The sequence below is a fragment of the Hippopotamus amphibius genome, chromosome 2 (assembly GCF_030028045.1).
Source record: "Hippopotamus amphibius kiboko isolate mHipAmp2 chromosome 2, mHipAmp2.hap2, whole genome shotgun sequence".
Lineage (NCBI taxonomy): Eukaryota > Metazoa > Chordata > Mammalia > Artiodactyla > Hippopotamidae > Hippopotamus > Hippopotamus amphibius.
The window spans coordinates 86,212,592-86,230,475 of NC_080187.1; the positions used below are offsets into that span (position 1 = coordinate 86,212,592).

The window sequence follows — 17,884 nt, forward strand, 5'->3', positions numbered from 1 at the left end:
TTATCTCTAATTGCTTTTGAGAACAGGGAAGAAAACCTCAGAAGAGGTAACAAGGAAAAAGGAATGCAGATTTGGTCTTTCTTCCTTACTTTCACAAATGTGTTTTAAGAGTTTTTCACCTGCCTAAAGACCAGAGGCATGACCAATGATCGTTTAAAACAGTGGTCCACAAACTTGTCTGCATATTGGAATCAGCTGGAGAGCCTCAAAAAGTACTGAAGCTTGTATCTCACTCCAGAAGTTATGATTTAATTGTTCTGGGATGCAGCCTGAGCTTTGGAATTTTTATAAGATCCCCAGGTGATTCTACTACACAAACAAGTTTGAGAACTGCATTTTAAAATGTTTCAGTTCTATGTCTAAGAAACTACCCAGAAACATCCCAAATCTAAAACAGACCATGACGACAGATTTAAAAAATAAAAATAACTTGGGAAAACAAAAGGAAATATATGCCATCATAAAACAAGACAGAATTATGGAAAATTGTTCTATGTGTCTGTTAGCAATTCTGGCAACATTAAACTTCCCTATTATCCAGGTATAAGAAGAGGTGTTCTATTATCCATTTGCCTTTGTGGTTTTATTGATGTGCTTCAAGTGTGTATATGAATGTATAGCCAGGGGTAAGGGAAAGAAATATTATAGATTTTTAGTATTCCCCTGTTGCTATTCACTAGGGGTTATATAACTTAAAACTAGGAATCTGTAGAGCTTTAACTTTAAAGAACTAATTTTTAACCACCATTCAATTAAAGTTAGTACAATGACTTTGCATAATACATACATGAAATAATTAGTGAAGATGGTTCTTAATTTAAAGGATGTTAAACAGCTTGTAGACATCTGGTAACAAGCTGAAATGGGTCATTCAAAATTTATCTAACTAAATTAAGGGGAAAAAATGTTTCTCCTCCCAGGTTGCCATGTCACAAGATAACTAAACTGACTTAGTAGGCTTGCCTGGGAATCCTTAGCTGTCAGTGGTGAATATGCAAAGGGCCAGCAAATTAAATCAACCTGCCAAACTGTCAATTTCAAGCCTCATGACTGCATGAAAATAGCATCACTGGAAGAAATCAAGCATTGCCTTCTTTTGGGTTTCCTGGCACCTATTCAAATACTCATGCAGTTGTGGCTAATTTTGCATGCAAATTTCAGTCAATAAGCTCAGAACAAGACCTCCCAAGATATTTCAAAGGATCTGACAGTATTTTTTCTGAATACCAAATCGACAGTAGTTGAAATTCAATTTCCATTTGCTGGTGCTTTACATATGCACAGTGTCCCCACCACAGAGCTAAGTTAATGAGAGCCTTACCTGCTTTCACTCACATCCTCCCAGTCGTCCTTGCTGAGGTTCTCAAACACATTGCTCATGACCTTGATGGAGTGATTCACAATGGTGTGGTAACGACCCACGGAGCACTTTTTCCTGGCCGCTTTAAATTTAACCTTGGTAGTGGCTGTCTTACAATCAGATTGTCCAGATCCAGATCTCACTTCTGTGGTGGCGATCTCAGATTTAGCTTTGTCTGCTGAACACTGTAATTTCTCCATTGAATTCATCAGCTCTTCATTTTCATTTCTCAACTCATTAGCTTCTGCCACTTGTCTCCTTAGGGAAGTGACTTTTATCTCCAGCTCACTGATTTTTACTTGAAGTTCAGCTTTGTCTTTTTCTGCATCTTTACTTCCCTTTTGTAGCTGTTCCAGCTCTTTTTCTCTAGTCTTTGCATCTTCTTGCAGCTGTTTTACAAGGGATTTCAGGAAACCATTTTCTTTCATTAATTTTTTATTCCCTTCTTTTAATTTTCTTGACCTTTTCTCAAAAGATTTTAGCCGATTTTCCAATTCAATGACCTAAATAGAAAAGTTTAATTTATTTTTTTAAAGTCCAAAACCAGAATCTACTGTATTTTTATTATCATTTCTAACTTACGAAAATAAAATTTCATTTAGCACAAGGACAAAATAAACCTAAAGTACTTAATTTCTAAATAATTCTAAGGTGGTGTATATAAATACATTCTAAAATGCAATAATACATCTGTTGAATAAAGGACAGATGGTAAAACAAGTTAAAATTCTACACAATGTGACACAGAACTAAGTATGCTAATAAGCTCTGCAGAGTTCTCTGAGACCATAAGTGCTTTGACTTTATAGTCTACTGTTGGGAAAGAAAAAATTTTCTTTTAGCCTTCTAGCTTCTTTGGCTGATCTAAGAATGAAATTGACATGACAGATTAATAAGAGAAAAACAAAAAATTAATACCATGTATACCTCCTATACACCTGGGAGATACCCAGGAAAACTAACTCCCTGAAATGGCCTAAGCCATCACCTTAAATACCATTTTCATCTAAAGACTAAATAAGATTTTGGTGTGTGGAAGGTTCCCAGGAAAATCACAGTAAACAGGGTCTGGTTGTTAAGCAGATTTAGGTCCTTGCCTTCTCCACTGATAACAGTTTTAGAGATTTGGTCATCTTCACCTTCCTGGTACAGCAAGGTATACCCCCTTACAAATGGAGATTTCCCTTATAAATGTAAATGTTTCTTACAAAGGGATAACTTCTACTCAGTTTTCAGAGTTTTTCCGATGTCTGTAGTTTCTTAAAAATAATCAGCCTAAAATAATCAACATGCCAAAGAGGCATATTTTGGGGTGGTATATTTTGTTCCCCCTCATTTTTTTCTCATTGTGAAAAAAATACTTTCAGAGAAAAACAATTTATACAAAAAGTCTAAAAATAGGTACACAGGGAAATTTTATTATTAAACTAACATTAGTCTCCAATCATAGGAAAAACTGATGACTTAGATGAAAAATAATCGATTTAGGCTGCTTTTTCCTAAATTATAAAAATGTAATTTTAGTAGTCATGAGGTCCTTAGTTTATATATTACAGGAACTTTTACCAAAACAAAAAACCAAAAAACCTCTAACAATGTTAACTTATAATTATTTCAAGGGTCATATGAATTAAATTTTTTAAAATTATTTATTTATTTATTTATTTATTTATTTATTTATTTATTTATTTATTTATGGCTGTGTTGGGTCTTCATTGCTGCGCATGGGCTTCCTCTAGTTGAGGCGAGCAGGGGCTATTCTTCATTGCGGTACACCTGCTTCTCATTGTGGTGGCTTCTCTTGTTGCAGAGCACTGGCTTTAGGCACACGGGCTTCAGTAGTTGCAGCATGCAGGCTCAGTAGTTGTGGCTCGTGGGCTCTAGGGCACAGGCTCAGTAGTTGTGGTACATGGGGTTAGCTGGTCGGTGGCATATGGGATCTTCCTGGCCCAGGGATCGAACCTGTGTCCCCTGCATTGACACGTGGATTCTTAAACACTGTGCTACCAGGGAAGTTCTTGAATTAATTTTTTTTACATTTATTTTAATAAACAATGTTCATGTTGCAGGATACAGAAATAATATATAATTCTTCAACTTAAGAAATTTCAAAAAGTATTTGGAAAGAAAGACATTTGCACAAATAAATCTAATAAAGGATAGAATCTAAGTGCCATAAGTCTGGACCTAAAGGAAAGAGCAACTGATCCTAAGTCATGCATGCAAAAATTTCAAGGAGGAGTTGATTTCAACTTAAATCTTGAAAAATAATCAATACTGTTTGTAAAGCACTGTTGGGAGGAAGAAATTTTTCTTCTACACTTCTATGTTCTTATGGCTGGTCTAAGAATTAAATTGACATGAGACAGATTAACAGGAGAAAATCAAAGATTTTGTAACTGTACATGGGAGAGACCCAAGAAAACTGGGTAACTCACTGAAATGTCCAAAACCCTCTGTGCCTTAAGTACCGTTTTCAGCTAAAAGAGAAAAGAGGATGTTGGGGCTAGTGTTTTAGGAAGAAGGAATAAACAAGGAGATGGAAAAGCAAATGCATAGTAAACAAATGTTTACTGAACCATGCAGAGACAATAGGACATTGAGAGAAATTTTAACACACAGACTTTGCTAGATCCCTCCCTGTCTACACACCTAGTTCATACTGCAATTATCTATGGTGATAGTTCCCTTCCTGGAATAGCTCCTCTACTTTCATTCTTTTAGATAGTCAGGCAGAAGGTCAAAGTTTTTTCCTAAGTTTTTTGGGACTTTATTGTTTTTAGCTCAAAATAATCCATATGCCAGAGATTTTTAGAGTGGCAAGTTTTGTTCCCTTACAGTACATTATTTCACAGTACAGTACAGTACATTGTATTAAAAATTTTAAATATTTTTAATAAATACAATCTTTTCTGATAATCTCAAAAACATGTGAGATAATTAGAGCCAATAATTATCTTCCCAGAAGAGGAAATGGAAGCTTTGAAAACTTAACACACAGAGGTAAACATTTCCTAGTTTAATCTGGGATTCAAGTTCAGGATTTTGTGCCCATCCCACTATTCCACAAGCCATATGGGGAAGAAGAGTTACCCAGATATATGTGGAAAATGAGCAAAGAACAAGGGTCAAGACAGAAAGAGTCAAGCAAGAGATCTTTATAGGTCTTAATAGGGCTTACTCTTGACCTGGAGTAGATGTATATGTTTGCACCAGACTACTGTAGACCTCTATATATTTCTGGGAAACAAATTCTATTGATTCCTCTCAATGCACATACTTTACTGGAGAGCTGGATAATGTGACAAAAAAAAATACAACGATTGAAAAACTATATGGACTCATACTTACTTTATTTTATTTTTATTTTTATTTTTTGTTTTGTTGGCATACTTACTTTTAAAACAAAATTCTTGAAAGGAGAAAACATTATTGATACATTGGCAACCAATGACTTAAAATAGTATTTGAGAAATACACAAAAATCTTATCCATATTCTTAAACTTTCCAGTTTACTGGACTTGACTTATGATGGTGAAGGTGTAAGTTGTTTCCTAATGTGAGTTTCAGTCATCTCTGAACCTTCTGCGCCCCTACTCTTCTTGTGAGTTCAACCTTCTTCATTTAATTCAACAGTCATTTACTAATTGGTTATACTGTCCTGGGACATGGATATTTCCCAGCACAATATGAAGAATCTCAGCTAATTTTAATCACCTTCTTCCACAGTATGATATACTCTCCCTACTACTGGGCTTATTGTCTTTATAGGGTTTACTCTTGATCTGGAGTAGAGGTATATGAGTTTGTACCAGACTATTGTAGACCACTGTGTATTTCTGTGAAACAAATTTTGTTGTTCCTTCTCAACACAAATACTTTTTTGAAGAGCTGGATAATGTGACAAAAAATACAGTATTCAGCAATACATGAACATTTTTACTTTTTCCAAATCACTCTATCACCAAATTATATTCTCCATTTAGTAAAAAAATACTACAAGCAAAAAAATATTACCTTTTTATAATCTCTTCAGTTTCTCTCAGTGATTTTTAATCACTGCCCCAGACATCATAGTTTTCATAAATATACTTTAAAATATTTTAGCATGTTAGATTCCAGGGTGGAGTGAATAGAAGAGACTGTATTTTTGCAAAAAATTATTTTATGAAAATAAACAATTGTATCTTTAAAAAATGATTTTGACAGTGGTGATATAAAAAATATTAGTAAGAAGCAGTGCAGTTAGGGGAAATTGAATTTTGAGCCTGGTCTGGATCTCACATCTAGCTTTGATTGCTTTACCTGTTTAAAATACTTCACCTCCTTTACCTTTAGTTTCCTCATCTGTGAAATGGGAATAGTAACAGGTATCTTGCAGGTTATAAGTGTTAAATATAACCATGCACCACAGTTCTTGGTAGATGGTAAGTTCTAAACAGTTCATCATCATCATCAATATTGTCTCTATTAATATTAATCATAACAGCAACTTAATAAAATTACTTTAGCTAAAATATAATTACTTGCACTAAATACTGCTGAATTAGCTATTAAATCAACTTTATACTTTTGATTAAAATTTAAGATTATGAAGAAATGTAACAAACATCTTAAATTTGAGATTTCAATTCTGGAAATTGGCATTATTTTTTTATTTTAAGATTAGGTACAACTCATGAAAATTTTATATACCAATGGAAAAATACCTTTTTAAAATCTGTTATGTTTAAAATGTTTAAAATCTGTTAACCGCCTAATGTGAATCTATGTTTAATCATAAGAACTGGTCAAAATTATTTGCATTTAAGTTTAAAATGGTGGACAACAGAGATACTACTTCTAAAGAATTCGATAAAGGAAAGTCCATAGCACACATTAAAGTGTTATTCAAGGTATACTCTCAAAAAATTGTTGTCAAACTGATTTCACCTCTCCAAAAATAGAAAGGAAAGTTTCAATATATATTTGAAAATGAAATTCTGGGGAATAGTTAAAGGCATTTGGTTTGTGTACTATTAGATCATCTCAAGTCTAGTAATGAGCATTTAAATTTACCAAAAAGATGGTTCCTTTCAAAATTGAAATAAAACACCTGACTTTTTTAAGTTTGTGTATTACTTTGTTAGAACTGCCATAACAAAGTACACAGACTGGGTGGCTTAAACCCTAATAACCTCATTTTAACTTAATTAACGCTTTAAAGACCTCCATCTTCAAATACAGTCACATTCTGATTGAGATACAGGGGATTAGGACTTTGACATAAGAATTTGGGGGAGGGACACAATTCATCTCATAACAGTGTGAAATGTTAACAAATTATATATTAAAGAATCTACTTACATGCTTCATTTCTACTATGTATTATACAAATATTGTTTTCATGTTTTTACTATCCTTTAAACTCATTTTGAATGAATTTCATATATATCCCTCTAAACGAAGGAAATTCAACTAAATGAAGTTAAATCATGACTCATACAATTGCATTCGGTTAATATTTAAAAAAACAGTGACAAATTAGCATGCTAATTTGACACATGGTCCAATGAAAACAATTTCTGTTGGTGTTTCAGGACTTAAAATGGATTTCTGGATCCACTATGGTAGTAGTCAATGAAGGGAAGCAGAATTTTGTCACCCCAAAATGTCTCTTTGACACAAGTCTTATCTTGAACTGGTTTTTTTTTCCCCATCTTTATTGGAGTATAATTACTTTACAGTGTTGTGTTAGTTTCTGCTGTACAACAAAGTGAATCAGCTACATGTATACATATATCCCCATATCCCCTCCTTCTTGAGCCTTCCTCCCATCCTCCCTATTTCACCCCTCTGGGTTGTCAAAAAGCATTAAGCTGATCTCTCTGTGTTATTAAGAAACTTCCCACTAGCTATCTATGTTATATTTAGTAGTGTATATATGTCAATGCCACTTTCTCATTTCGTCCCAGCTTCCCCTTCCCTGCCATGTCCTCAAGTCTGTTCTCTATGTCTGCATCTCTATTCCTGCCCTTATCACTAAGTTCATCAGTACCACTTTTCTACATTCCATATATATGCATTAGTATATGGTATTTGTTTTTCTTTTTCTGACTTCATTCTGTATGGCAGATTTTAGGTCCATCCACCTCATTACAAATAACTTGATTTTATTCCTTTTTATGGCTGAGTAATATTCCATTGTATATATGTGCCACATCTTCTTTTTAAGAAACTGCAGAGACTTGGCTCAGTGCCCTTAGCAAACGAAGCAGTTTCTCTGAACCTCCTGGTGTTCACATCTATAAAATGAGGGGAGTGGACCAGAGCAGAGACCCTTAATGTGAGATCTGTGGACTCCCTGAGCTGACATGATGATGGTGTGAGCATCCCTGGGGAGTACACCTCCTTTCTAGCTCCCATCTCCTCCTCCAAACTGTACAATGAGGTCCGAGCCTGTTGGGAAAAGGACCGTGACCCTGAGGCCCAGTTTGAGATGCCTTATGTGGTATGGCTGCACCATTTCCACCAGCTGTCTGCGCCCCAGCCCTGTTTTACCTTCAGCCATCCCAACAGAGATCCTATGATTGACAACAACCGCTACTGCACCTTGGAGTTTCCTGTGGAGGTGAACACAGTGCTGCATGGCTTTGCAGGCTACTTTGAGACTGTGCTTTATCAGGACATCACCCTGAGTATCCGTCCAGAGACTCACTCTCCTGGGATGGTTTCCCATCCTCTTCCCCATTAAGCAGCCCATTACTGTGCGTGAAGGCCAGACCATCTGTGTGCGTTTCTGGCGATGCAGCAATTCCAAGAAGGTGTGGTATGAATGGGCTGTGACAGCACCAGTCTGTTCTGCTATTCACAACCCCACAGGCCGCTCTTACACCATCGGCCTCTAGCCCTGCCTGCAAGTGTCTACAGAGCCTTGGAAGAAGCTTCAGGTTCTGCTCCTGTAGCACAGAAGGTGCAGTACACTGTGGGCTCTGATTCGCCTTGCCCATCAGAGAGGAGCATTTCAGTCCGCTTTCCTGCCTTATGTCAAGATGGGCAAAGGATGAGAATTGCAGGGCTTGCGCCAACAATCTGTGAAGACTTCAGGCCAGGGCATGAGGAATTCATGTTGGATCTGAGGCTACTCCAACAGGCACTCAGCCTCAAGTGCTCCCTGGGATAGCCCTGAGAACATGTGGATTGAACAAATTTTCAGCCCTTTTCCCTGCCCATCTCTGTTCCTATTTTGATGGTTTTGTGTAAGGAGGAAATATAAATAAAGTGAGGTTATGGCCTTTCCTGCTCCAAAAAAAAAAAAAAAAAAAAGAAAGAAAAAGAAACTGCAAACACTGGAGAGGCTCTGAAAACTGAGTAGTAACTGATTCCCCAGCCCCAGCTTCTTTTCTTGTCTTTAGCTGAAGGTGTATAAGGTGATGGCTTGGGCCATTTCGGGGTGTTACTCAGTTTTCCTGTGTATCTCCCATGTATACAGGAGGTATACGTGTTATTAAACTTTTTGTTTTTTCTTGTTAATCTGTCTTTTTATTACAGGGGATGTCTCATCCAAGAACCTAGAAGAATAGAGGAAAAATTATTTTTCCTCTTTCACATGATTATGGCAGTTGGAATGAAATTATAAACTTCTTCAAGGTTTCTACCCTAAGGTAGTAAGTAGTAATGTAGTATAATATACCCATAGAGATAAAAATTATACAAAACCCAGCAAAAAAGAATATTATTCTAGAACAATAAAGATAAATTGCTATAAACTGTATCACATTCTAGCTGGTAGTACATACATTATTTCAATTACTTATTTTGCCTTAAGATAAATGAACATGAGCATTTCCTGTTATGTTATAATGTAAAACTAAAATGTGTCATTCAGTAATAATGAGATGACAGCCTCTGTTACCTGATCATATGGCAAGTGTTAGAAGCATAAAGAATCACATCATCTACTGTATATCACTAGATTTCCTAAAAAGCAATTCACAGGCATATAAAATATAAGTAGCTACATTAGTATTTTTGTCTATATATCTGTACACTTCCAGCTTTTTCTAGGTTTTCAAGTGGTAATCAGTTACAAGAATAAATCTATTTAAAGAATATTTCATTTATAACAATAACAAAAAGTGCTAAAATAAAACCAAGCCCACATAATTGAAATTGGTGACAATGTTATTTATATATAAAAAATAAAAATTAAGTACAAAATCGTAAAGATAAATGCTAAGATTTTCAAATAACATTTACTATTAAAGATAGCCATGTTGTAAATTGAGTATAGGGTTTATATGGGGTGGTTCTATCAAAACAGGGAGAGCTATACCAAGGCATATGGACGTAAATTTTTATCTAAAATGAGATGATACATATAATTTTCAAGTTTAAAATTATAAGTGTATTGCCATTTTGTTGCATAAAGCTTAAAGTTATGCTTTTTTTTTTAGTTCAAATAGTCTGTGCATGTTGAAACGTAACAGAGAAAGCCTTAAGTTCCATTTTAAAGTAAAATAGTTAAGTTATACCTAATAAGCACATACAGGGTAAATTTTTATACTTCCTTTTGTTATCATTCTTTTTATCTTTGAAAATATTTTAAATCTACGTCAACAGAAGCATAAGTGTTTCCACATTTATTTCACTAACATTGATTTTTTTTAGCCCCATTTTGGTAAGCCAATGATTTTGAATTATGAATTTAAATTAATGATACACACAAGGTTTAAGTTCATGAGCCCTCATTTTAAAATATAATCCTTTATGTTAAAATTCAGATTTAACTTGCTCAGCTCAATATCGTAAAGATTAGACTACCTTCTGTAATGTCTGCTCCGACATTTCTTTCCAATTCTTCTCTGGAGTACTCTTCTTGACCCCGTCATCTTCACCGTATCTAAAGTGTTGTTCTGGCAGAGAATAAATAATATATTATGGTACCTCATATACTGCTGAAACACTGTCCTGTCATTTTAAGAAAAAGGGGTGTATGGTTTCTCAACTATGAATAATGTAGTCTATTTTATTGTCAAGTATTTGGCCAGTAACTGAATGGTGACCTTTTGCAAGATTTTCAGTCACACAATTATGTATCTTTGTATTGTCACTTTTTTTTTCTTTTTCTTTTTTTTTGCAGCATAAGATTTTCAAAGGTACAACAGATCTGCAGGTTAACAATACTGTACTTTTATTCCCATTTTCATTCCTTTGTAGACCATTCCCCCTTTGCCTTAAAAGCAGAATTCACTGCCTTTTTATCTACACAGTCACTACTAGTTTTGTTCTCTGGATCCTGTTCCCTGCCAGGAGGATCAGAGTGATTGCTGAACAAAGCAAACAGTAACAGAATTAGGGTAGACTGAAACTGTAACACCCCTTACCACCACCTTTTTTTCTTAAGTAAAAGATCATGCACTTGGGCAGAGTAAAGCATAAAAATCATATTTCCAGAAAAACTGACTTTATAACAAATACAAACCCAGGTAATGGGTAAAGTTGTTTCTGCAAATCATTCCTACACTGCCCATGCATTTGACTAATAAAACCCTTTCAAAAAAACAAAACTGTATAAGCAACATAACAATACTAACAGAAAAAAAATCATAAAACTTCAGGTAATATTATTAGAAAATTGAAACACATTAAAACCTATAAATATTTTTTCATAAAAGATAAATTATGGTGACAAATTTAACTAATATTTTCTTAATGAATTGTTTTTGAACACTTCTCAAAGAATCAAAAAGGGGGCAAAAATACATAAAGCTAAAAGAATACATATCTGTGTTAGTCAGACGATTTTGCTTTAAAGTATGCTTGGCTGCTGTAGGTCAGTGTAAAACTTTGATTTATCAACAAAGGAAAAAGAAAACAATATTATTCTCTGTAGAGTAGAAATCCTCTTGGTATAAACAGTGACTAACAAGTTTGTTAGAGTGAATTAGGCATTTCTTTTGTCTTTGAAACATGACATATCCAATTAAAACTTCTGTACTCATGAAATAAATAGAACACTATCCTAAGGATAATAAAAGCTAGAAATAGGTAGAATTTGCCACCTGGGGAATATGTACCTTTACCTTGATAAGAATCTATTGGTTCCCAAGTTTCTTTTTCTAGTCCCCTAACACCATGATGCTGAATTCATTTACAACGCTCTTTCAGCAATATAGAAATAATATGCAAATACAATTCATCTACTCTAGTCATTTAAATATCTGCTATGGTTCTAAGTAAAATATTTACACTTAAAAATAAGAAAATAGTTCTCTATTCAAAGGCTGTAGAGTGCTAAAAGTAGCTAAATAACTCCAACAAAATAAACATTGAAGACTTGTGGGAAGACATTCAGGAACCTTTTTGAAACATTGAAAATGTTAAAGTATGTGGGCTGAGCGATGGGATTCAGAATGTCCTGCTTGAGCAGTGGAGGAGCTGAGGGTGCGGGGCGTGGAGACTAATATCACCCTGTTTGGTCCTGAGGGATGGCTGGTTAGCCAAAGACGGGTAAGATTCCTCAGAGGAGGAACAACCTAAGACAGGCACAGCCGTAGAGGGGCCAACAGGGGTGGTGCATAGAGCCTTCCTTATATCACCGTGTTTGGCCCTGGAGGATGACTGGTTAGCCAGAGACGGGTAAGATTCCTCAAGGGAGGAACAACCTAAGACAGGCACAGTCGCAGAGGGGCCAACACGGGTGGGGCACAGACCCTTAATCCTTTTGAGAGAGGTCTCCTGCCCCCAGGGCAGTTTTGCTCTCCACCCCCAGCTCAAATCCACACCTGCTCAACTCAGACCCAGGAAGTAAACAAAGATAATTGCCTCAGTCATGTGAGGCCTTTGATTGTTTATGAGTGTAACCTGAGAATGTTAGCCCACGAACTCAATAAAAGCAACCTGGGATGAGTCAGCAGGGCTCTTGATCCGAGAGGTCTTGAGCCCCCCGGTCCCACTTTTCTCTTCAGTCTGTGTCTGTGTCTTCTTCAAGCTTGCGGCACCCGTCACTCGCCTCGAGTCGCCGAGCTGGTCTCGGCAAAGACTGATTTAAAAATGAATTTCATTGCTGCCTTTGTGCTCCTAGGTGTGCACAGGATTCACTGGTGAACTGGAAGGCCAGGTTCACTTGTGGTTTTCTGTTGAAATTTTTGTTTCTCACTTTTACTGGTTTTATAAAGAATACATAAGCAGCTAGGCCAAGGCCATGGAGAGGAATAAGAACCCAACTCTCTGCCCCTTGATTCCTTCCTTTCAAGGATCTCGGGATTTGGTAAGTGAACCAAGACAACCAGTTAGAAACATACAGTTCTACTTTTGTCCTTTGGTGGATGTGTGAGAATATGCTTCATCTTACTAGAAAGATATTTTTTAAATTGTGGTTTTAAACGCTTTATGTTTATTTTCACACTATACAAATTCATTCTGATTTATATTCTTTCTCACGAGTTTCTTCTCTCTCCACTTTTTCTTTTTAACTTTCAACTTTGCTTACTCATAGTTGTTTAAACTTATGTTTTTCTATTGCTTATGTTTTCTTGGTCCCCTTAATTACATTAATTAGGAATTAATGTAAGTTCTTCTGCAACTTTTTCTCCTTCTTTCAGATTCTCTTTTAGCTATTTTAACAAATTGTTATTAAAAATCTGTTATCACTATGAGGAGTTCCAGAATATGTCAGCCCAAAATATGCCACTTTGGTATACTGATTATTTTGAGTGGTAGGCACTTAAAAAACAGCAAATGCAGGGAGAGGCTTTCTCTGAACTCCCCTTATCTGCTGGCAGACTCTCCAAAAGCAACTCAAGTGTTATTACCCACTCCCCTAAAATTTCATCAACCAGGAGAGGAAATTAGAAAGTCCACACTACACTTAGACAAGGTTTATTACAAACTATCAATCCTGTCAGCTAGTCTTCTAAGGGCCCATTCATCTTTCCTAAAATCATTATTCTCCCTTACGAGGCCTACATCCCTCCTCCCCTCTCCCTATTAAGACAGTATGTAATCCTGATTTTACAGCCATCTCTTTGAGTACTCACTTTTTCCTGGGTTTCTTCCATGTGTACCTGAGGTATACACAATAAATTTCGGTTTTCTTTTGTTAGTCTTTTTATTATGAGTTCAGCTAAGAACTCAGTAGGGTAGAAGGAAAATTCTTATTCTTCCCTTACAATTATTTTCTTTACTCATCTTAATATGATGCCTCCTACGCTAACTTTCATAAAGGTCTGTTTGTGGTTATATCAACTTGGGATATAAGGAAAGGGGAATAGGTATCTTGTTTGTTAGCAATTTCCTAAAAAATACTGAAACCAAGAAGCACCCTGTGGGGACTCCTGGGTATGAAAGCCTGTGTCCCCCCGTTTCTTGTTTGTAGGGAACAAACTCCAGGCTCCATAACCCTCCCTGAGTTCCAAAGGGCAGATTCAAACAGCTGCTAATCAGGGAAGGGAGGGCATGCAGAGACAAGGGAGGAACGGCCAAGAAACAATAGTGCAGCCTTGGGTCAGGGTCCTGGTTCTGCCTAAATGAATACACATAACAATATCTTTAAGCTCTATAAAGAGCACTGTAAAGAACTAAAACCCCCAACAAATGAAAGATGTTAGCATTCTTCATAGCAGATAAAACAGCTGAGGCCAGATTAAAGGAACCATAGAAGCTCATCAAGGGATGGCCTGAGACCAGTTTAAAGGAGTGCAGGCCCTGCACACACCCTAATCTTATCAGCAACTCCACCCTTGAACTACTGCTATAAAACTCCTCACCAAATCCACCCGTGTTGGGACACACAGTTTTCGAGGGTAGCAGCCCACTGGGTCCCCCTTTGCCTGGTAAAGCAATAAAGCTATTCTTTTCTACTTCTCCCCAAACTCTGTCTCCAAGATTCGATTGGGCACCAGTACCAGAGGCTGAGTTTTTGGCATTGATATTACTATTTTTTCTTAACTTTTTAGGAAAAAATAAGGGCTATAGCAAGTACATTACTACAGAGGGTACTTGCCATACCATACAATAAGAAATATATATTTGGTCTTTTACCCTGGCTCCCCACACAGAGCTTCTAAAGTCCTCGGAATTTCATGAGTGACAGAGGTGAGAGGATTTTCTCCTGTTATTCATAACAAGCCCCTTTACACAAGTTTCCCTTAAATCTATTTTCCTTTATATTTCACTTCTACTTAACACAAGCTGGGATATAAAAATTTGTTGGAGACAACAAAAAGAAGTTGCAAGTGCAAAATTATAACACAGAAATCTCCTACATTTTTATATACTAACAACAAAAGGCCAGAAAGAAGAATTAAGAAAACAATCACATTTACCATAGCATCAAAAAGAATAAAATACCTAGGAATAAACCTACCTAAGGAGAAAAAAGACCTGTACTCTGAAAACTGTAAGACACTAATGAAAGAAATCAAAGATGACACAAACAGATGGAAAGATAGACCATGTTCTTGGATTGGAAGAATCAATATTGTCAAAATTACTATACTACCCAAGACAATCTACAGATTCAGTGCAATCCCTATCAAATCACCAATGGCATTTTTCACAGAACTAGAACAAAAAAACTTAAATTTTGTATAGAAACACAAAAGACCTCAAATAGCTAAAGCAATCCTGAGAAAGAAAAACGGAGCTAGAGAAATCAAGTATTCTGACCTCGGACTATACTACAAACCAACAGTCATCAAAACAGTATGGTACTGGCACAAAAAACAGAAATATAGATCAATGGAACAGCATAGAAAGCCCAGGAATCCATGCACCTATGGTCAAGTAATCTACGACAAAGGAGGTAAGAATATACAATGGAGAAAAAACATTCTCTTCAATAAGTGGGGCTGGCTGAACTGGACAATCACATGTAAAAGACTGAAATTAGGACATTCTCTAACACTATACACAAAAATAAACTCGAAATGGATTAAAGACCTAAATGTAAGACTGAATACTATAAAACACTGGCAGGAAAACTTAGGCAGAACACACTGTGACATAAATCACAGCAATATTTTTTTGGATCTACTTCCTAGAGTACTGAAAATAAAAAGAGAAATAAATAAATGGGACATAATTAAACTTAAAAGCTTTTCAAAGAAAAGGAAACCATAAACAAAATGAAAAGACAACCCACAGAATGGGAGAAAATATTTGCAAGTGAAGTGACCAACAAGGGATTAATCTCCAAAATATAGAAACAGATCATGCAGCTCAATACCAAGGAAACAAATAACCTAATCTGAAAATGGACAGAAGATCTAAAAAGACATTTCTCCAAAGAAAACCTAAGCATGGCCAACAAACACATAAAAAGATGCTGAACATTGCTAATTATTAGAGAAATGCAAATCAAAATTACGATTAGGTATTACCTCACACTGGTCAGAATGGCCATTATCAAAAAGTATACAAACAGTAAATGCTGGAGAGGGTGTGGGAAAAAGGGTACTCTCCTACACCGTTGGTGGGAATGTAAATTGGTAAAACCACTATGGAGAACAGTATGAGGGTTCCTTAAAAAAAGAAATATAAAACTACTTTATGATCCAGAAATCCCACTCCTGAGCATATATCCAGAAAAAAACCATAATTTGAAAAGATATATGCACCCCAATGTTCACTGCAGCAATATTAACAATAGCCAGGACATGGAAACAAATGTCCATCAACAGAGGAGTGGATAAAGATGATGTGGTATATATATACAATGGAATATTACTCAGTCATAAAAGGAACAAAATAACACCATTTGCAGCAATATGGATGGACATAGAGATTGTCATACTGTGTGAAGTAAGTCAGACAAAGACAACTAACATATGGTATTGCTTATATGTGGAATCTAAAAAAAGGTACAACTGGACTTACTTACAAAACAGAAATAGAGTCACAGATGTAGAAAACACTCTTATGGTATCAGGAGGAAAGGTGGGGGAGGAGTAAATTGGGAGATTGGAACTGACATATAAACACTACCATATATTAAATAAATAACTAATAAGGACCTATTGTATAGTACAGGGAACTCTACTCAATGCTCTGTAATGGCCTATATGGGAAAAGAATCTAAAAAAGAGTGGATATATGTATATGTATAACTTATTCACTTTGCTGTACACTTAAAACTAACATAACACTGTAAATCAACTATACTCCAATAAAATTTTTTAAAAAAAGAATAATCCAGAATAAATAAAAATACAGAAAACAAAATAAACTATGAAGCCTCACATTAACCTAAAATGGAATAATCTGAATATCAAAAAGAATAATGCCTTTGATGGATTAAAAAAAACTTTAAACATATCAACAAAATTTCTGAGTTTCTAATACTAACAAGAGCCACCAACTCATTGATAATCTTTGGAGGATCCTAGGTCGCCAAATTAAAATTGATAAATTGGAATAATCAAGATTTTTCCTGTCTCTCCCATACAGACTGTAGTTCAGGATAACCAAATAGTTATCCACATTCATATTACCTATATGTGTAATCTAAAAAAAAAATGATACAAATGAACTTATTTACAAAACAGAAAGAGACTCACAGATCTTGAAATTGAACTTATGGTTACCAAAGGGGAAAGGTGGGGGGGGGGGCTGTAAATTAGGAGTTTGGGATTAACATATACACACTATTATATATAAAATAGATAACAAGGACCTAATGTATAGCACAGGGGACTCTACTCAACATTATATAATAATCCAAATGGGAAAAGAAAAAGAATGGATATATGTATAACTGAATCACTCAGCTGTAAACCTGAAATGAACACAACATTGTAAGTCAACAATACCCCAATATAAAATAAAAATTTTTTAAAAAGTTAAGTTTTCGTCAACTTAAGATAGACTGTTATAAGTTGTTATATGTAAGACTCCTAGTACTCACAAAGCAAAAACCTACAATAAACACAAAAGATAAACAGAAAGGAATGTAAGTATATTTATATCACTGAAGAAAGTCATCAAAACAAAAAGGAAGAGAGTAAGAGAAGAATAAAGGAAGAGGGTGAAACTACAAAAACAGCCACATAATGATTAACAAAAAAGCAATACGTACATACCTATCAACAATTATCTTAAGTGTAAATGCACTAAATTCTCCAAACAAAAGATACAGAGTAGCTGGATGAATAAACAAATAAGACCCATCCATATCCTGCCTACAAAAGACTTACTTTAGATGTAAAGACCCACAGAGACTGAACATGAAAGGACTGAAAAAGATATTCCACACAAATGGAAACCAAAAGAAAGCTGGAGTAGTTACACTAACATCAGACAAAATACACTTTAAAACAACACTGTCATAAGAGACAAAGATGGGTATTATATAATGATGAAGAAGTCAGTCCAACAAGAGGATGTAACATTTGTACATATTCATGTACCCAACACAGGAGCACCTAAATATAGAAAGCAAATATTAAGAGACCTAACAGGAGAAACAAACAGCAATACAGTAATTGTTCTGTTCGGATTTTCTATTCCATCATGATTCAGTCTTGGTAGGTGGTATGTTTCTA

At 35.5% G+C, this 17,884-nt stretch overlaps 1 protein-coding gene across 3 annotated transcripts in view; it reads right to left on the minus strand.

Moving 5' to 3' along the window:
* CNTLN (centlein) overlaps positions 1–17,884 on the minus strand; it is a 324,043-nt gene that overhangs the window by 102,833 nt on the left and 203,326 nt on the right. For all 3 annotated transcript variants that reach the window (XM_057720972.1, XM_057720971.1, XM_057720970.1), the window contains 2 exons: positions 10,164–10,255; positions 1,322–1,863 (listed from right to left, as the gene is read on the minus strand). In XM_057720972.1, coding sequence (XP_057576955.1) covers positions 1,322–1,863; positions 10,164–10,255 — 634 coding nt within the window. The remainder of the gene's footprint in view (positions 1–1,321; positions 1,864–10,163; positions 10,256–17,884) is intronic.